Below are 22,123 nucleotides of genomic sequence, written 5' to 3' on the forward strand. Positions count from 1 at the left end.
AGAAGATATGCAAATGGCCAACAGGTATATGAAAAATTACTCAAGGTCACTAATTATCAGGGAAATGCAAATTAAAACCACAATGAGATATCATGTCACCTCAGTTAAAATGGCTATTTTCAAAAGGACAAAAATTATCAAATGCTGGTGAGGATATGGAGAAAGGGAATTCTTATATAGTATTGGTGGTAATGTAAATTAGTATAGCCATTATAGAAAACAGTATGGAGGTTCCTCAAAAAACTAAAAATCCGGCAGTCCCACTACTGGGTGGGTATATGAGGGGATTTCAAAAAGTTCATGGGAAAATGGAATTAAAAGATAAAAACAACAAATGTAAACTTTATTTCTCAAGCTAATTTCCGTCAAGGTCAAGACATTTTTGTAACTAATGATATCAGCCATTTAATTCATCCACAAAGAACCGAGGGTCCTGGGAATTTAACCATGTTGGTGCAGTCTTTTTTACTTTGTTAACTAAAGAAAAATGGGTGCCCTTTAAGGAATTTTTTTTAAGATGAGGAAACAAAAAGGAGTCAGAAGGAGCAAAATTGGAACTGTAAGGCAGATGCCTAATTATTTTCCATTGAAACTCTTGCAAAATCCCCATGTTTGATGAGAGGAATGAGCAGCAGCATTGTTGTGGTGGAGAAGGACTCTCTGATGGAGCTTCCTGGGTATTTTTCTGCTAAAGTGTTGGCTGACTCTCTCAAAACACTCTCATAATAAGCAGATACTGTTCTTTAGCTTTCCAGAAAGTCAACGAGCAAAATGCAGTGAATACACACACACACAAAATGTTGTCATGACCTTTCCTCTTGGCCCGTCTGCTTTGCTTTAATTGGACCACTGCCACCTGTTGGTAGCCATTGCTTTGATTGTGCTTTGACTTTAGGATCATACTGGTAAAGCCATGTTTAATACAATTCTTTGAAGAAATGCTTCAGGATCTTGATCTCACTTGTTTAAAATTTCTATAGAAGGCTCTGCTCTTGTCTGCAGCTGATCTGGGTGAAACAGCGTTGGGAGCCGTCAAGTGGAAAGTTTGCTCAACTTTAAATTTTCAGGCAGAATTGTGTAAGTTGTACCAATTGAGATGTCTATGGTGTTGGCTCTTATTTCTGCTGTTAATCATCTGTTCTCTTTAATCAGGGAACAAACAAGATGAATTCTTTTCCTGAAAAATTTACATGGGTGGTCTGCTGCTGTGGGCTTTATCTTCAACGTTGTCTCATCCCTTCTTAAAGTTATTCATTTGTAAACTGCATATTTCTTTGGGGCATTGTCCCCACAAACTTTTAATAAGCATCAATGATTTCACCATTCGTCTACCCTAGTTTTACCATAGATTTGATGTTTGTTCATGTTTCAATTTTAGCAGAATTCATGTTGCTCTGACGGGCTGTTTTCAAACTGATCTCTTATCCTTCCTAGTACTTCAAACTAGATCCTGTTCAGATGTGTTATAGCAAGTTAGTATCAGTTTATTTTCATGCAAAAAAATTTTGAAATCCATAGCTTTTTTATAATATGCATTTTCCATGAACTTTATCAAGTCCCCTTATATATTCAAAAGAAAGGAAATCAGTATGTCAAAGACAAATCAGCACCTCCATATTTATTGTAGCACTATTCACAATAGCTAAGATGTGGAATCAGCCTAAATGTGAATCGACAGGTGAATGGATTAAAAAATGTGGTATATATTCACACAATGGAATACTATTCAGCCATAAAAAGAATGAATTTCTGTCATTCACAGCAAATATGGATGAGTCTGGAGGACATTATGTTATATGAAATAAGGCAGGCACAGAAAGATAAATGTTCTCATTCATACGTGGGCGCTAAAAAACGATGTTGAGCTTATAGAAGCAGAGAGTAGAATTGTGGTTATTCGAGGGTAGGAAGGGTAGGAAAGAGGGAATGATAGGGAGGGAGGGTTAACAGATATAAAATAACAGCTACATAAGAGGAATAAGCTCTAGTGTTTTATAGCACTGTAGGCTGACTATAGGTAAATAATTTATCGTAGATTTTCACGTAGCTAGAAGAAAGGATTTTGAGTGATTCCAACACAAAGAAATGATAGATGTTTGAGGTGATGGATAAGCTAATTACCCTGATTTGATCATTACACTGTGTATGCATGTATTAAAATATCACTCTATGTTTCATATGTACAATTATTACATGTTACCTAAAAAAGGGAAGAATGAGGTCAGGAGATCGAGATCATCTTGGCTAACACGGTGAAACGCCGTCTCTACTAAAAATACAAAAAATTAGCCAGGCATGGTGGCGGGCGCCTGTAGTCCCAGCTACTCGGGAGGCTGAGGCAGGAGAATGGCATGAACCTGGGAGACGGAGCTTGCAGTGAGCCGAGATTGTGCCACTGCACTCCAGCCTAGGCGATGGAGTGAGACTCTGTCTCAAAAAAAAAAAAAAAAAAGGGAAAAATGTATGATTCAGTAGATCAGGATTTTGGGAGTGACTTAGCTGAGTGATTCTGGCTCAGGGTCTTATGAAGTTGCAGTCAAGATTCAACTGGGTTGCAGTCATCTGAAGGCTTGAAAGAAATGGCAGATTTACTTCCAAAATGGCTAACTCACGTGCCTGACAAGTTGAGCTGACTGTTGACAAGGAGCTTTGCCTTCTTGCATCATGGACATTTCCACAGGACTCCTTGAGTGTCTGTCCTTACAATGTGGTAGCCTGCTTCATCCAGAGAGAGTTATGCAAGAGAAACAAGGAGGAAACTGCATTGTCTTTTGTGACTGAGCCTCAGAAGTCACACTCTATCATTTCTACAATATTCTTACACAGGTTAGCCCTGTTCAGTGTGAGAGGGGACCATACGAAGGACATGAATACCAAGAAACAAGAATCATTAAGAGTTCTTGGAGGCTGCAGAGATTAAAGTTCACTTTTGTCTGTACCTCAATTGTCCCATATCATTTGTAAAAATGACTATCCTTTATTGAATTTCTTTGGCATCCTTTGAAAAAATTAGTTGACTGAATAAATGTGGATCTTTTCTTAAACTCTTTCCGTTGATCAATTTTTTTTTTTTTTCTAAGATGGTGACTTGCACTGTCGCCCAGGCTGGAGTGCAATGGCGCGATCTCGGCTTACTGCAACCTCCGCCTCCCGGGTTCACGCCATTCTCCTGCCTCAGCCTCCCGGATAGCTGGGATTACAGGTGCACACCACCACATCCAGCTAATTTTTTGTATTTTTAGTAGAGATGGGGTTTCACTATGTTGGCCAGGCTGGTCTTGAACTTCTGACCTCGTGATCCGCCCGCCTCAGCCTCCCAAAGTGCTGGGATTACAGGCTTGAGCCACCGTGCCTGATCTGTTTTTTTTTTTTTTTTTTTTAGTGTCATTACCAACTTGTCTTGATAATTGTAGTTTTATAGTAAGTCTTAAAATCAGGAAGTTTTCCAACTTTATTCTTTTCCCGAATTATTATGGCTATTCTAGAACCTTCGTGTTTCCATATGAATTTTACGATAGGCTTGTCAACTTCTAATAAGAAGCCTGTTGGGATTGTGATTTGGATTTCATGGAATCTGTAGACCAATTCGGAATAATTGAAATTGTATAATCTAGAAAGTGGAACACTTTTTGCTTCCCCATCTTGATGCCATTTATTTCTTTCTATTGACCTATGGCCCTGGCCAGGACCTCTAGTACAAAGTTGAATAGAAGTGACCAGAACAGACATTCTTGTTTTTTATCTTAGAGGGAAAGGATTCAGTCTTTCACTATTGAGTATGATGTTAAGCTATTGGTTAGATGCCCTTTTTCAGATTGAGGAATATTTCTTGCTTTGGTCTGATGAGACTTTACAAAAAAATTGTGAGTGGATGTTGAATTTTGTCAAATGTTTTTTTCACATCTGCGCTTGACATTTTATTTATTTGCATATTATGGTCAATTACATTAATTCATTTTCAAATGTTAAACCTTGGATTTTGGGGGTATACCCTACTTGATCATGATTTATTACTGTTTTTATATATTGCTAGATTCTATATGCTAATATTTTGTTAAGAATTTTTGCTTTTATTAATACATTCAGGATATTGGTCTATCATTTTCTTAATGTCTTTGTCTGATTTTGATATCAGGATAACTCCAGCTTCATAAAGTGAGTTAAAAAGTGTTCATTTTCTGAAAGTGATTATATGATTGGTATTGCTTCTATTTTTCAGTGTTTGCTAGGATTCACCAGTGAAAGATTTGTGAATAGAGTTCCTTTGTGGGGTGAATTTTGATAATGATATCAATCATTTTCCATAACAGATATAGGGCTATACACATTTTCAGTGGACCTAGAATCAGTTTTGACAAATTATATTTTTCCAGGAATTTGTTCATTTTATCTTAGTTGTTGAATTTATTGGCATTAAGTTGCCCATAATATTCCCTTATAATCCTTTTGATGTCTATAGGATTTGTAGTAAAATTCTCACTTTTGTTTCTGACATTGGTGTTTTGTGTTCTCTTTCATTTTCCTTTGATTCATCTTGCTAGGGATTTGAAAGAATAAACTTTTGACTTGGTTAATTTTCTCTATTGTGTATTTTCTGGTTAATTAATTTCTGCTCTTAGGCTTATTTTTTTTCCTCATATGCGTTTTTTTTTTTTTTTTTTTTTGAGACGGAGTCTTGCTGTGTCACCCAGGCTGGAGTGCAGTGGCTCGATCTTGGCTCACTGCAGCCTCTGCCTCCTGGGTTCAAGTGATTCTCCTGCCTTAGCCTCCCAAGCAGCTGAGACTACAGGCCCACGCCACCATGCCCGGCTAACTTTTTGAATTTTTGGTAGAGACAGGATTTCACCATGTTGGCTAGGCTGGTCTCGAACTCCTGACTTCAAGTGATTTGCCCGCCTCGGCCTACCAAAGTGCTGGGATTACAGGCGTGAGCCACCGTGCCTGGCCTCTCATGTGCATTTTGGATTAATCAGTGTCTTATTCCATTCAGGCTGCTGTAACAAAATCCTATCAACTAGTTGGCTCATGATTTTCACAGTTTGGAGGCTGGTAAGCCCAAGATCAAGGCACTGGCAGATCCAGTGTCTGGTGAGGACCTGCTGTGTCCACACACGATGGAAGGAGCAAATAAGGCTTCCTTGAACCTCTTTCATAGGTGCACTATCCCCATTCAGGAGGGCTCTGCTCTCAGGACTGAATCACTTCCAAAAAGTCCCACTTCTGAATACTATTGCATAAAGGATTAGGTTTCAACATATGAATTTTAAATGTTTGGGAGGACACAAACATGTATACCATAGCAATCAACTTATCTTTCTCTAGCTTCATAAGATAGAAATTTATACCATTGACTTAATTTTTTTCTAATATAAAACATTTAAAACTATCAATGTAAATTTAAAAGCAGTCAAAAGATTAATGACAGATGGTGAAAGTCTTAGTAGCCTGATAAAGCAGTATATCCTTACATTCAAAAATATCTTGTAAAATCAATCTGAAAAATAAAACACCCAATAAAAAGGACATCAACAAGTAGCTCACTAAAAAGAAGTTTGAATATGAAAAAATATTCAACTTGCAAATAATTAAAGCAATAAAATGAAAATAGATTCCCATTTTTCCCTTGTTAGAATGGCAAAGATTTGCCAAAGCCATTGCTGGGAAGTATTTGAAGGAAATGGGCATTCTTGTTTTGGTTAGTGGGGCTGTATTACAGGTTGAGTATCCCTGATCTGAAAATATGAAATCTGAAATGCACCAAAATCCAAAATTTTTTTGGACATGACATGACACCACAAGTGGTAATGCCAACAACTGTGGATTGTCCACATGGGTGGCTGAGCTAGTGATGTCCTCGCTTTCTGATGGTTCAGTGTACACAAACTTTGTTTCATGCACAAAATTATTTAAGACATTGTATAAAACTACCTTTAGGCTATGTCTATAAGGTGTATATGAAACATAAATGAATTTTATGTTTAGATTGGGTCCCATCCCCAGGATAGCTCATTATGTGTGTTTTCAAAATCTAAGAAAACAGAAAATCTGATTTACTTCTGGTTCCAAGCATTTCAGATAAGGGACACTGTACCTTTAATTGGTTATAAAGGAATTAAGAGACATATTAAGAAGCAAAAGAGCCAGTGGACAAGATGGGCTGTCTCTTGTCCTGAGCCTTCATTTAGAACTAGAAATACCATTTGACCCAGCCATCCCATTACTGGGTATATACCCAAAGGACTATAAATCATGTTGCTATAAAGACACATGCACACGTATGTTTATTGTGGCATTATTCAGAATAGCAAAGACTTGGAACCAACCCAAATGTCCAACAGCGATACACTGGATTAAGAAAATGTGGTACATATACACCATGGAATACTATGCAGCCATAAAAAACGATGAGTTCATGTCCTTTGTAGGGACACGGGTGAAGCTGGAAACCATCATTCTCAGTAAACTATCGCAAGGACAAAAAACCAAACACTGCATGTTCTCACTCATAGGTGGGAATTGAACAATGAGAACTCATGGACATAGGAAGGGGAACATCACACTCCCGGGACTGTTGTGGGGTGAGGGGAGGGGAGAGGGACAGCATTAGGAGATATACCTAATGCTAAATGACGAGTTAATGGGTGCAGCAAACCAACATGGCACATGTATACATATGTAACAAACCTGCACATTGTGCACATGTACCCTAAAACCTAAAGTATAATAATAAAAAAAAACACATTTAATTAAAAAAAAAGAAATATAATTGGGTAGACTTGCTTTGGAGGCGGAGATCAGGTCGTTATTGTTCTCTGTGTATAGAGGTGGATTTTAAGGAATATTTGGAGAGGAAAGGGAGCTGTGTTGGCAGATGACATGCAGGAAGTGTAGTTCCAGCTTGTGAGGGTTGACCCTTTCCCAAACTTACCTATTCTTTTTGGCACCCAGCACCTTCAGTATGCTCCTTAGTTCTTGTGACTCTTCTCTGGTCCCTAATATGTCCTGTGGCCCAGGCCTATTGCAGCACTAACAGTCGTACAGCCCAGTGCAACTAGGAGTTTCCAGCAGAAATTTAGCAACCTGAAGTTATCCTGGGTGAAATTGCAGTTTGCCTTTTACAAGAAGGTGCCCTTGCTTAATATGTGATGGCATAGGGATCTTAGCATCACAATAAGTGACCATTTCATAACAAAGAAGTGAACACATAATGGTTGATGTTAAAATTGGTAGCTAAACAGAACTAGGTCTGCATGTGTCTATTTTGCAGGGGGCGGGGAGATGAAAGTTGTTAGGATAATCTTTACTCTTACTTGTTCAAGATTGTTAGCATATATGTATGCATTTATTGCCTGCCTTGTTCCAAAAGGATTTAAGGAAGCTCCCTCCCACCCCCGTCACAGAAAGTAGAATAAAACAAGAACCACATGGCGAGGAAATGCACCTTTCTTAATTAGCCTTGATTTGTGTAATCAGGGAATGGGAGAGAGCAATATAGGGTGTAGTTGACTAAGGAATGGAAAAGGAAACCAAAGTATATAAAGTGAGAGAGAGAAACATAGCGATTATATTAGTAACTGGTTTAGAGTGTGTGGTTGGAGGTGACATTCACATTTATTTCTACAGAGGATTCGAAGCTTCCCCAGAGTAAAGCCCTGAAGCTCTAATGGATAGACTTGCAGACCTCTCTTGAGACTCACTTCCCCCATCTGGGCGGCATTACCCAATTACTGGGATTACCGGACCAAATGAGGAGGCAGGCTTGCAATACTGTTAGATTGGGAGAAGCAACTTCATGGTGCTCTTTACAAATAATACATTTAATCTGAAAGTTCAAGTGAAGTTTAACATGAATTGAAGCTGTCATACAACCTAAAATTTCTTTCAAGAAGGCTGATTTTCCTCCCTCAGATGAAAAGTGAGTGATTAATTAGCCTGTCATTATAAAAGGAGATAATGTTAGTAGATACTGAATTTCCTGTTAAATGGATTACCTATTGTATTCCATTTGGATTTCACATATATATTTTAGAAATACTCATCTTTATACCAACTCAACTCTATTAAAGCTATATTGAAATTTTAAGCTTTTGCTTGAACAATGACACTTTACTTTCAGAAGAGAGCCAGTTTAGCTCATCTTCTATCTTAACAGGTATTATTTCGATGTAGCTTTTTTTTGGTATCCTAATTCTCCACCTGAACTCCTGCCAAATCCCAAGCCCCAGCATATCTACAAATACACAAACCTTTTCCCTAGTGGTGTTGATTCGTAGGCATCTACTTGCATGTATATATGCATTTAGGGAGTCTGACTGAGGCATGCCTGATCTATGGAAATTCTGTGTGCTCCAATTACTGCTCCCTTTCCTTCCCTATTCTTCTTGGATATTTATCTCCTTTCCCTCTACCATTTCAACTAGGGGCCCTTTGCTTCTTCAGACTCTGCCAATACTTGAGATGATTTTTCGTCTTCTTTCAATCCCTAGTTCTTACTACAAATTTGTAATAAATTGAACCCTGACTTTCCCCTAGATGTATAAATCTCTCAACACATTCACACCCCTTAAGTATTCTTCTGGGTTTCATCTTGAAGCAATGGCTTTAGTCCAGACTGGAGTCTCCCAAGGCCTGCACTACAGCCACCATTCTGGGGTTTCCCTTCACCGTTACCCTATATCATACTCTGTATGACAGTTTCCCTGTTTTCCTGGATCCCATCATTTCCTGTTTCTTGATTATGGACTTGTTTTGGTAGAGTACTTCCTTTAATTACTTCATGAGAAAGGGTTCATAGAAGGTCATTTTTTTTAAGCGCATAAGTATCTAAAAATGTCCTATGCCACCCTCAGGTTTGATTGATAAATATTGAATTAAGGATTGGAATGAATTTTCCTTTAGAATTTTGAAGGCCTTATGTCATTCTCTTCCACCTTCCAGCATTGTTGCTGACAGCTTCTAATGTTACTCTGTTCTTGATCTTTAGTTTGAAGCTTGTTTTTTTTTTTCTTTTTAGAAGCTGTGCTAACTTCTTTTGGTGCTCTCTTCTTTTTATCTTCTTCTGACACTACAGAGGTATCAGGGGCTTCAAATTCCCAAGCCTTTTGGAGGTTCTATTGTGTAAATTGGATTGCTTCTTGACTTTTCATTACCAGTTTAGGAGTCAGCTTTGTTACACATGCTTTTCAGTTTCAAATGGTTTTTATTTTTCTCCTTTATCTTCTTTGTTCCTCCTTTTGCTCTTGGGGCTTGAGCCTAAAAACAAACATAAAAAACTTTACTGTGGTTTTAGTAAGATGTTTGGGAAGACCAGAGGTGTCCACTCCCCCATCTTTATCCAGGATTCTACCTGTTTTGCACCTCAGACGTCTCTGTTGTGGATCTTGACCCCTCTCTGTCCCTGAGACTGCCCACAGAAGGGCCACTCACAAGTGCCTGTCGTCAGATGCTCTGTTCTTATCGACTTGACTTCTCAGCAGCATCTGATGTGACTGCTTTCTCCTTTCCCAGATGATCTTTCTTTGCTTTGATGATTCCACCCCGTGCTGGGGTTTTCTCATTCACCAGCCATTCCTCCCAGTCTTCTCAGCTGGTTCCTTCTCTGTATCTGGCCTCTAAATAATGGAGTTCCTCAGGCTAGCTTTTTTGGGCTCTTGTCACTCTCCCTACTCTCTGTAATAGGTTTAACCCAGTCCCATGGCTTTAAATGCTGCATATGTGCTGATGGCACCCACTGAGCTCTTTTACCCACTGAGTTCTCACTTGGCCTCTCTGGGCATGTTGTGAACAGAACTCTTGGTTTCCCTTCACACCTGTTTCTTCTCTAGTCATCTTGACAAGAGTAAGTGGCACCGTCATCTAGCTATCTGCTTAAAGGTAATTGGATCTATTACTCTCCTTCCTGATCCCATCTACCAGTAAGTTATATCTCCAAAATATAGCTTCAGTTTATCTTTTTCCTCAGGCATCGAGCCTAGTTCCTGACACATAGGAGGAATTTACTAGTCAGTGGTCAAATGAGTGACATCAATAGAAACACCAAGAAAATTTATGTAAAAAAAACGTGGGCTTGGGGCCGGGCGTGGTGGCTCATGCCTGTAATCCCAGCACTTTGGGAGGCCAAGGCAGGTGGATCATTTGAGGTCAGGAGTTTGAGACCAGCCTGGCCAACATGGCGAAACCCTGTCTCTACTAAAAATACAACAGCAAAAAAATTAGCCACATGTCGTGGTGCACATCTGTAATCCCAGCTACTCAGGAGGCTGAGTGAGGAGAATTGCTTGAACCCAGGAAGCCAGGACGCGGAGGTTCTGGTGAGCCAAGATCACACCACTGCACTCCAGCCTGGGTGACAGAGTGAGACTCCATCTCAAAAAAATAAAAAAATAAAAAAAGTAGGCTCTTTAAAAATGGCGAAGTCATGAAAAACAAAGCCTGACAGACTATTCTAGATTAAAAGATTTAAAAAGATGTAACATATCTTTACATAAAGATACGTAATACATGATCCTTGATTAGATTCTGGCTTTAAAAAATCCAGCTATAGAGGATATTATAGGGAGATGGGGGAAAATTGGAATATAAATTGTACATACATAATATTTTATCGATGATATTATAATTATGTGTTATGATACCTGCAACTCATTTCCAGAGGTTCAGAGGAAGAAAGCGTCTATCAGGAGTGGGGGAGGGAGAAAACAAATGCAACAAAATGTTAACAGTTGGTGAGTCTAGATGAAGGGTATATGGGTGTTCGTTGTACTGTTCTGTTGTCTTTGAAAATTTTTTTAAATTAAAAATTGGGGAAAAAATCAACAGTGGAGAAAAATTTAGTGGAGGGAAACTTTAGGGAAATTTTTAATCCCCAAAATGCTGAGGTCCATTTTGAAACATACTATTAAATGTAACAAAGGCTGAGGATATACAGTGTTGATACATTCAACAGAAAGGAAATAAGAACGAGTAGAAACAAGGCCTTTCTGGAAGTTACCTCTTAAAAAATTGGTGTGAAAGTAGATGGTCAGCTGCCCACCAGAGGGCAGTGCAGGCAGTGATTCCGCGGTCTACAACAGGCCCGCTTGAAAAGCAGGGATTTTCTTTCCCACATAACTGGCTCCACATGAGGTCGCTATTCTCTGCACAAAACGTTTTTAGGATTCTTGGACTATGAGAAGAGAGAATGCGGCTAGTTACAGTATTTCCCATTTCTTTCCCTCCACTCTGATCTATTTCCAGATTCTGTGGGTTTTAGCCTTTGGCTCCTCTGATTCATGGATTCTTTGGAAGGATCTAGATATGGGAAGTACAGATCCGCCTTCCTAAGTATGTGTTTCAGAGTCCAATAATGCATTTGCCTGTGAGCATGTCAGGATTTATATCTGTTTTTAAAATCACAAACTGCCAAAGTATCATCCCATTGCAATTAATCTTTAGGTTTCCTAAGATTTATTAAAATTCTGTACAACAAACCCCTGTGACACAAGTTTACCTATGTAGCAAACCTTCACATATACCCCCAAACCTAAAATAAAAGTTAAAACTAAAAAATAAAATTCTAGGGAATTTCCTCTTTTAAACCTAGGATGTTCCTCCTTACTGAGTAGTTGACTTAAAAGAGCCATTTTTCTATGTGCTTACCCAGAAAAGCTGGGTTAGTGTAAATGTCTTAGAAAATTACCCAGCACATGAAATGATTACTCTGTGGTACACAGTTGTTCTTTCACCTAACACTTAGCCAATGCTGAGGCACCATATTGTACTACTAGACTAGGGAATTAAAATCCACAGAGGTTAAGGAGTTAGCCCCAGTCTCCTGAGGTGCTTATAGTAGGGGGCAGACAAGCCCCAAACAAATTTAGACAAGACTTTCAGAAGTAAGTACTACATTTAGATAGAAACAAAAGTGCTTTGGGGAGAACAGGTGATGAGTAGGGATTGGTGCAGGTGGACATGGGTGATTCACTGGCCCTGTCTTGGCTCAGTGCCCAAAGTCCTGCTTAGAGGTTCCTCAAGGCCAAATTCAGAATCAGGACAACACCAGCCTGCTCTGACCATCCCCAGATAAGTCAAGTGCCCTTCCTGTGTTCTCATGGCATCTAGTTCATGCCTCTGTTATAGCATGCTATTCATGGTTGTCAGTTTGCATGCTCTTCTCTCCTGAGGACATAGACTGACTACTAACAGATTGGCGCGTTCTCCCATTGTGGGTCCATTCTGGTCCTGAACATGCTTTCCTCCCTTTGGGCTACTCTGTTTTCCTCTGGTATTTGTCTTTTTCCTCAAATACAATGGCATAGTCTCACTGACTTCTTACAAAGTGAAGGAAAGAAAAGGAACTAACACTTATTGAGTGTCTTTTTTGTGCTGACCGCTGTAGTCACTGTGTTAGGTGCTTTGTGAACAAACATTTTCTGTAGTCACTGTGTTAGGTGCTTTGTGAACGAACATTTTCTCGCTTATTCTTGTGCCTGTAACAAACATGCTAGCTTCTTCCCTTTTCAGTTCTTTGCACTTGCTATTTCCTCTCCTAGAAGCCATTTTTTAAGTCCTCAAGAAGGGCTCCCTTTTCTGCTAACAAGCACGTATCGTGTACAAACTATTCTTCTTAGGTGAACGTTGTTAGATTGGCTACCCCCTCTCCTCTCAGTGGTGGGTGGGGTGTCAGGGACAGGAATTAGCTGAAGCCTGGCTGAGATTCTTTGACTTCTTTTCTCTTCCTGTTTGCCTGTCTGTCTAACTGTGCCCCCAGTACATCGAACCCTGTCACTGGATGTCCCAACTTAGTTTACTAATTTTTATTATAATTGCTTTATTTTTACCTCATTATAACTCATAGTGTCATCTAGACTGTACCTCTCCTAGGAGATGAAGGATTGAATTTCTTGACTAGCTTTCCTCTTGAGATCACGCTAACCCATCATTTTTAACAGATTGTTTTGCTCTTCATAACCTATCAGTAAATCAGACCTTTATAAACTGATGTGTATATATATATATATATATATACTTAATAGTAAAAATTCCACGTATTTCTACAGATTTAAAGTTAAAACCCTATATCCAAGTGTTCATGTTGTAATATACAGTAAATTCTTACCTTTTAAAGTGTTAACCATTCTTGAAGGTTCAATTCTAGACCCAACTCGTCTGACATTTTTCTCATCTATAGTAAACCACATCAGTCTTGTCTGCACTGATTTCCTATGGTCTACATGCTTCATTTTGGCCTTTAATATCGAAAGACTTATTTGTTATTTAGTTGCTTTGTGTATCTACACCTTATATGTCCAGTAGTAAATGGCACAATGTGAGTTGATTATGGCAGTGTTTTCTCAGTTTTTGCAATGTTTAAAAAGTATCACTTTTTAAAGGACTTTTTGAAGCGAAATATCTTTATTTTTGCTAATGAAGTTGTACTTGTTTTTTAGATATAATTTTAGAATAATTCATTTCATTTAGTTTTTCTTAAAAGCATTTTCATTTAAATATATTTTTCTACATTTTGATTATTTTATTCTCAGTATTCTTTTTTTTTTTACTTTTAAGTTTGGGATACACGTGCAGGTTTGTTACATAGGTAAACCTGTGTCATGGGGGTTTGTTGTACAGATTATTTTGTCACCCAGGTATTAAGCCTACTACCCGTTAGTTATTTTTCCTGATCCTCTCCCTCCTCCCACCCTCCACCCTCCAAAAGACCCCAGTGTCTGTTGCTCCCCTCTGTGTGTCCATGTGTTCTCATCCCACTTGTAAGTGAGAACGTGCAGTATTTGGTTTTTTGTTTTTGCATTCATTTGCCAAGGATAATGGCCTCCAGCTCCATCCATGTTCCTGCAAAGGACTTTTTTATGGCTGCATAGTATTCCATGGTATATATGTACCACATTTTCTTTATCCAGTCTACCACTGATGGGCATTTAGGTTGAATCCATGTCTTTGCTATTGTGAACAGTACTGCAGTGAACATACATGTGCATTTGTCTTCATAATATAACAACTTCTCTTCCTTTGGGTGTACACCCAGTAATGGGATTGCTGGGCCGAATGGTATTTCTGTCTTTAGGTCTTAGAGGAATTGCCACACTGTCTTCTACAATGGTTCAACTAATATACACTCCTGCTAACAGTGTATAAGTGTTCCTTTTTCTCTGCAACCTTTCCAGCATCTGTTGTTTTTTGACTTTTTAGTAATAGCCATTCTGACTGGTGTGAGATGGTCTTTCATTGTGGTTTTGATTTGCATTTCTCTAATAATCAGTGATGCAGAGCTTTTTTTTTTCATATGATTGTTGGCTGCATGTATGTCTTCTTTAGAAAAGTGTCTGTTCATGTCCTTTGCCCATTTTTTAATGTTTTTTTTTCTTGTAAATTTGTTTAAGTCCCTCACAGATGCTGGATATTAGATCTTTGTCAGATGTATAGTTTGTAAAAATTTTCTCCTGTTCTGTAAGTTGTCTGTTTACTCTCTTGATAGTTTATTTTGCTGTGCAGAAGCTCTTTAGTTTAATTAGATCCCATTTGTCATTTTTTGCTTTTATTGCAATTGCTTTTGGATCTTCATCATGAAATCTTTTCCTGTGCCTATGTCCTGAATGGTATTGCCTATGTTGTCTTCCAGAGTTTTTGTACTTTTGGGTTTTACATTTAAGACATTAATCCATCTTGAGTTAATTTTTGTATGTGGTGTAAGGAAGGGGTCCAGTTTCAATCTTTCAATCTTCTGCATATGGCTAGCCAATTCTCCCAGGATCATTTATTGAATAGGGAATCCTTTCCCCATTGCTTGTTTTAGTAAGGTTTGTCAAAGACTAGATAGTTGTAGATGTGTGGCCTTGTTTCTGGGTTCTCTATTCTGTTCTATTGGTCTGCGTGTCTGTTTTTGTACCAGTACCATGCTGTTTTGGTTACTTTAGCCCTGTAGTATAGCTTGAAGTTGGGTAGCATGATGCCTCCAGCTTTGTTCTTATTGCTGAGGATTGTGTTGGCTATTTGGGCTCTTTTTTGGTTCCTTATGAATTTTAAGATAGTTTTTTCTAGTTCTGTGAAAAATATCAGTGGTAGTTTAATAGGAATAGCATCAAATCTATAAATTGCTTTGGGCAGTATGGCCATTTTCACAATAATGATTCTTCCTATCCATGAACATGGAATGTTTTTCCATTTAGTTGTGTCATCTCTGATTTCTTTGAGCAGTGGTTTGTAGTTCTTGTAGAGATCTTTCACCTCCCTAGTTAGCTGTATTCCTAGGTGTTTTATTCTTTTTTGTGGCAATTGTGAATGGGAGTTTGTCCCTGATTTGGCTCTTAGTTTGACTGTTGTTGGTGTATAGGAATGCTAGTGATTCTTGCACATTGATTTTGTGTTCTTAGATTTTACTGAAGTTGTTTATCAGCTTAAGAACCTTTGGGCTGAGACTGTTGGGTTTTCTAGAAATAGAATCATGTTATCTGCAAAAAGGGGTCGTTTGACTTCCTCTCTTCCTATTTAGATACCTTTTATTTCTTTCTCTTGCCCGATTATCCTGATCAACACTTGCAATACTATGTTGAATAGGAGTGTTGAGAGAAGACATCCTTGTCTTGTGCCAGTTTTCAAGGGAAATGCTTCCAGCTTTTGGCCATTTGGTATGATGTTGCCTGTGGGTTTGTCATATATGGTTTTTATTATTTTGAGGTATGTTCCTTCAATACCTAGCTTATTGAGTTTTTAACATGAATGGATGTTGAATTTTATTGAAAACATCTGGGTCTATTGAGATAATCATGTGATTTTTGTCTTTAGTTTTGTTTATATGGTGAGTCACATTTATTGATTTGCATATGTTGAACCAACCTTGCATCCCAGGGATAAAGCCTACTTGATTGTAGTGGATAAGCTTTTTGATATGCTGCTGAATTCGATTTGCCAGTATTTTGTTGAGGATTTTTGCATTGGTGTTCATCAAGGATATTGGCCTGAAGTTTTCTTTTTTTGTTGTATCTCTAACAGGTTTTGGTATCAGGATGATGCTGGCCTCATAGAATGAGTTAGGGAGGAGTCCCTCCTCCTCAGTTTTTTTGGAATAGTTTCAGTAGAAATGGTACTAGTTCTTCTCTGTACATATTCTAGAATTCAGCTTGGAATCTGTCTGGACCTGGATTTTTGTTTTGTTGTTGTTGTTGTCGTTTTTTGCTTGAAGGCTATTTATTACTGCCTCAGTTTCAGAGCTCATTACTGGTCTGTTCAGGGATTGAGTTTCTTCTTGGTTCAGTCATGGGACGGTGTATGTGTCCAGGAATTTATCTATTTCTTCTAGGTTTTCTAGTGTATGTGAATAGAGGTGTTCATACTATTCTCTGATGGTTGTTAGTATTTCTGTGGGGTCAGCGTTAATATCCCCCTTGTTGCTTCTGATTGTGTTTGTTTGAATCTTCTCTCTTTACTAGTCTAGCTTCCAGTCTACATACTTTATTAGTTTTTCAAAAAAAAAAAATAGCTGCTAGATTCATTGACCTTTTGAATGGTTTTTCGTGTCTCAGTCTCCTTCAGTTCAGCTCTGATGTTGAGTATCCTTGTTAAGTTTGTCTTGATGATCTGTCTACTATTGTCAGTGTGGTGTTAAAGTCTCCCTCTATTATTGTGTGGGAGTCTAAGTCTCTTTGAAGGTCTCTAAAAACTTGCTTTATTATGACCGGGTGTGGTGGCTCACGCCTGTAATCCCAGCATTTTGGGAGGCCAAGGTGGGTGGATCACAAGTTCAGGAGATCAATACCATCCTGGCTAACACGGTGAAACCCTGTCTCTACTAAACAAAATACAAAAAATTAGCTGGATGTGGTGGCAGGCACCTGTATTCCCAGCTACTCGGGAGGCTGAGGCAGGAGAATGGCGTGAACCCAGGTGGAGCTTGCAGTGAGCTGAGATTGCGCCACTGCACTCCAGGCTGGGTGACAGAGTGAGACTCCGTCTCAAAAAAAAAACAAAAACAAAAACAAATAACTTGCTTTATTAATCTGAGTGTTCCTGTGTTGGGTGCATATATATTTAGGATAGTTATATCTTCTTGTTGAATTGAACCCTTTACCATTATGTAATGCCCTTCTTCGTCTTTTTTTTTTTTTAAAGCTTTGTTGGTTTAAACTCTGTTTTGTCAGAAACTAGAATTGCAACCCCTGCTTTTTTCTGTTTCCCGTTTGCTTGATAGATTTTACTTTGTCCCTTTATTTTGAGCCTGTGGGTTTCATTGCATGTAAGATGGGTCTGTTGAAGACAGCATACTGATGGGTCTTAGTCCTTTATCCAGTTTGCCACTGTGTGCCTTTTAAATGGGGTATTTAGTCCATTTACATTCAAGGTTAGAATTGGTGTGTGTGAGCCTATCATCAGGATGTTAGCTGGTCATTTTGCAGACTTGTTTATGTGGTTGCTTTATAGTGTCACTGGTCTGTGTACTTCAGGGTGTTTTTCTAGTGGCTGAGAATGGTCTTTCCTTTCCATATTTAGTGCTTCCTTCAGGAGCTCTTGCAAGGCAGTTCTGGTGGTAACAAATTCCCACAGCATGTTTGTCCGAAAAGGATGTTATTTCTCCTTTGCTTATGAAGCGTGGTTTGGCTGCATATGAAATTCTGGGTTGGAAATTCTTTTCTTCAAGAAGGTGAATATTGGCCCCCAATCTCTTCTGGCTTTTAGGGCTTCAGCTGAGAGGTCCATTGTTAGTCTGATGGGCTTCCCTTTGTAGGTGACCTGACCTTTCTCTCCAGCTGCCTTTAACATTGTTTCTTTCATTTGGCCTTGGAGAATATGATGATAATGTGCCTTGGGGATGATCTTCTAGTGAAGTATCTGACTGGGGTTCTCTGCATTTCTTTAATTTGAATGTTGGCTTCTTTAGATAGGTTGGGGAATTTCTCATGGATGATATCCTGAAATATGTTTTCCAAGTTGGTTCCATTCTCTTCTGGTATACCAGTGAGTCATAGAGTCAGTCTCTTTACATAATCCCATATTACTCAGAGGGTTTGTTCATACCTTTTCATTCTTTTTTTTCTCTATTCTTGTCTTATTTCAGAAAGCCAGTCTTTAAGCTCTGAGATTCTTTCCTCCGCTTGGTCTGTTCTGCTATTAGTACTTGTGATTACATTATGAAATTCTTGTAGTATGTTTTTCAGCTCTATCAGGTCAGAAATGTTCTCTATGCTGGCTATTTTGTCTGTCATGTTTTATCATGATTTTTAGCTTCCTTGGATTGGGTTTCAACATATTCCTGTAGCTCAATGAACTTCATTTCTATTCCTATTATGAATTCTATTTCTGTCATGTCAGCTGTCTCAGCCAGGTTCAGAACCCTTGGCTGGAGAAATAGTGCAGTTGTTTGGAGGAGGCACTTCTGGCTTTTTGAGCTGTCAGAGTTCTTGCACTGGTTCTTTCTCATCTTTGTGGGCTAATGTTTCTTCAATCTTTGAAGCTGTTGACCTTTATGTGGCTTTTTTTTTTCTTTTATACTATTTGATGACCTTAAGGGTTTGATTGTGGGATAAGGTGGATTCAGTTGACAGGTTTTGTTTCTGGAAGATTAGAGGGGGCCAACGTTCAGCTGCCAACTCCTGGACTGTGTGCTCTAACTCCGGAATACTTGTATTGGGCTCTGACTTTGTTCTCTGGCTCCTCGAGGTTAGGTATCCAATGCACTGAGGGTGCCAACGTGTAGTGACTGCTGGTCACTACGCTTTGATGGGTGGTGTCAGCCAAAGCATTTCATGGTGCGGTGGCAGTGGGATCTGTCCTCATTGACATGTGCCAGTGGCAGCAAAAGCATGGTGGCTACAGCAGGGTGCCAGCAGGTGCCTGCCTCCATGTGGGCATTCACAGCAGCAGCAGAGGCAGCATGGCTGAGGGTGCCGGGGAGGCCTTGCTGGTGATGGTGCATGCAGTCATCATGGTGATCCTGTTAGCACAGGGGCAGGGCACTGGTAGGTGCAGGTCTATATACACTCTCTGTGTGCTGCAGGCAGTGGTGGTCACTGAGGGCTGGGGAGGGTCCACTGGCCTCTGTGCGTAGTTTCATTCCCATGGCAGCATTGGCACAGGGGTGGGATGAGGACGGGGCAGGCTGGCTCTGTGCCCACCAAGGCTCCAGCTGCAATGGCAGTGCAACTGAAGGAGGGAGGTGGATTGCACCACCAACTGCAGCAGTGGCGGGACAGGGTACATGCGCACATGTGCACTGGTAGGGCAAGGAAGACAAAATGTGCCTGCGCACACACGTTGGCAAAGTGATGTTGGAAGTGGCGCTGAGCCTGCGGGAAGCTGCAGTGGAGGGAGGGAGAGGGTGGGCTGCTGGGTGGCCATGGGGGCCACACCACTAGAGCTCTTCACCAATCAGGTGCCAGTCCACCAGCACAGAGGCTCTGATGCAGGCCCCCAGGACACCTAAGGCTTCCCTGCAAGCAGGGCTGGGGCCCTGGGAGAGAGGTCAGCAGACCAAGGGGTGCTCAGGTCGACTGTCCAGTCTGATGGGCAAGAGCGCCCTGCAGAGTTCAGGTCCGACAGTTCCCCTAGGGCTAAAGTCTCCTATGGGAACAAGTCAACCCTAGGGGAATGAGTGTCCCTGGCTGTGCTCGACTACAAATGCTCCCATACCAAACCCTTTGGGCTCTGCATAAGCCAGCGTGTTGCCCCTACCACTTCTCTGAGCAGCTCTCCCTGCCAACTCAAGTGTCTGTGGTGGTCAGGGAGTCTTCTTCTGTCAGGATTCCAGAGGCCTTGGCGAGAGTAAGTTTCTCCTTACCAGTTCAACTCACCCATTCCCCCAGAGTCACTGGGGGCCAGGAATGAATGCCAGTGCATGGTAGTCCCATGCAGGGTTCCCAGCTTCCTCCCTCTTCAGCCCAGCTTCTGTGTCTTCCCTCCACTACTCTCAGTGCCTTCCCTCTGAAGATCTGTTAGGAGTGCTCCAGTTGTTCTGGTCCCTTGGTGGCAGCTGTTCCTCCTGGCTGCCTCTAGTCAGCCATCTTGCCCAGCACCCCTCCAGTGTTTATTTAATAAGACTAATGTGATTGTGTTTAGTCAGAATGCTCCAAGAAACTGTTTTAGGAAAGAAAGAATAATAATAATTTCTTGTAGCTTATCTATAAAAGGTCATTTGGGAAGGACAACCATTTTAATCATTTATGGGACTTTGGGGTAGATTTTATAGTTACTATATTAAAGACATTTATGAAAATTTGTAAGTAGTTTTTTGATAAGCTGTCAGTACTTTAGTAGCTATAATTGTCTAAGCATTCCTAATTATATGTTGAGCTTTCGAATTTTTACCAGAGCTTCTTCCTGGTAAAGCTTAAACATCAGCCTCCAATCAGTTAGATTAATCTCTAAATTTATGACAATTAAATTCATCTGACCTGGTTACTGGGCACATTTCAGACATCAGACTGATCTTTATCATGAAACCACTAGGAATATTTTAATTTTAAAATTGACCTTTTGGAGTCAGCTTTTCTTTAATCTGCCAGTTATACATAACAGGAATATTTCTTTAAAAAGTAACCTGACTTTGTTAATGTATTTAATTTCAAAAACTGAAGTGGTATAAAATGTGTATAGGGCAAAATGCCTTGATAAACTAATGACATTCCTTTTTATTTATAGAGATACTTTCTAGTTGGGAGCAATAATGCAGAAACGAAATATCGTGTCTTGAAGTTTGATAGAACAGAACCAAAAGATTTGGTCATAATTGATGACAGGGTAAGTATCCTCCAAACCTGACTGCAAAAAAACTTTCATACCTGTTGTTTAAAGGATATGAAATATCCTTACAGTTTTTAGTGATATATTATTTTTATCATAAATCTAAAAGTTTCAGTTATTTTTCTTGGTTGGCTAGAATTTGAATCTCCAGTCTGATTTCTAGAAATCACTGGTGTCAAGAAGTATGCCAGAATTATACTTTGCCCCTCGTTTTGACTTGTTTTCAAAAACACACTCTTAGGATAAGATAATGAGTATTGTTTCTTAAAGAGCTCACATTTTAAGGATTCAATGTAACTTAATATTGCATCTGCCAAAGAGATGATCTATTATGGTTCTTTAATATCAAGCTACTTGAAGTCAGGGAAGACTTCTATGCTACAGACTTTATTTTCCTCCTGAAAATCACCTCTAGGACCTTTTCTGATGATTTGCTATACACTAAGGAAATGTTAAGCTGTTCTTATCCAGAGTTAGATTATCCAGAGTCAAGAATACAGAGGCTGGAATTCAGATGGCACAAAAACCTGAAGCTGTTAGTCAAAAGTGAAATACTATATGGTGATTTGAACAGTTAAGTTTAAATTTTTCACACAAAAGAGCTAAAGTTGTCTTTTGTATTGAAATTCCTGTCTGTGAATATTTCGGAATCCATAAAGATTCCTGGTTTCTCAAATATGTAGCAACTACAGTTTGGAATCCATTTTCACTAAGCTACTTGTAACAAAACTATTTTCTATGTTGTAATAATTTTAGATAAATTCTGTGTTATGATTTCCCATGCTACTCCTGGGGTCCATTCTGCCCCCCATCTATCTGAGCATTTTTAGCAATATAATGTAATGGTTCTTGGCATTATTTGGAGACGGGAGCAATTGGTCAGAGAGCCCTTTGAAATGCTAAGAAAATCTATGGGCCTTCTCATAAAGACGCATATTTACTCAAAATTTTGCATATAGTTTTAAGGGATTCATAGACTCTTGAAATTTACCTGTAGATCCCTTAAATCTCTGCATCTCTGTTTTAGAGTATAAGGTTTGGACACTTTTTTTAGTATAGCAGCACGATCCAATAACCAACCTTAATTGCTAATGTTAAAGAACTTATTAGCTTTTTAAAATTGTAGCTTACTTGTGTACTATTGTATACTTCTGTATGAAATAGCTGATGATGCTTGTAGGTAACTTTTTAACTTTTAGGCACAAATAATAAATAATCTAAAGTCTAAGCACAACTTTACAGAGTGAATGTGCTTATTTTTAGCATGTCTATACTCAACAAGAAGTAAGGGAACTTCTTGGCCGCTTGGATCTTGGAAATAGAACAAAGATGGGACAGAAAGGATCCTCGGGCTTATTTCGAGCGGTTTCAGCTTTTGGTGTTGTGGGTAAGAAAT

The 22,123-nt window shown here is 39.3% G+C and overlaps 1 protein-coding gene across 4 annotated transcripts in view; it reads left to right on the forward strand.

The window, feature by feature from the left end:
* FIG4 (FIG4 phosphoinositide 5-phosphatase) overlaps positions 1-22,123 on the forward strand; it is a 131,181-nt gene that overhangs the window by 3,544 nt on the left and 105,514 nt on the right. For 3 of the 4 annotated variants that reach the window (XM_055261116.2, XM_063631009.1, XM_063631011.1), the window contains exons 2-3: positions 20,626-20,724; positions 21,991-22,114. The exons of the other annotated variant lie outside the window; for it this stretch is intronic. In XM_055261116.2, coding sequence (XP_055117091.1) covers positions 20,626-20,724; positions 21,991-22,114 — 223 coding nt within the window. The remainder of the gene's footprint in view (positions 1-20,625; positions 20,725-21,990; positions 22,115-22,123) is intronic. 4 annotated transcript variants of the gene reach the window in all.

Source organism: Symphalangus syndactylus, chromosome 2 (assembly GCF_028878055.3).
Source record: "Symphalangus syndactylus isolate Jambi chromosome 2, NHGRI_mSymSyn1-v2.1_pri, whole genome shotgun sequence".
NCBI lineage: Eukaryota > Metazoa > Chordata > Mammalia > Primates > Hylobatidae > Symphalangus > Symphalangus syndactylus.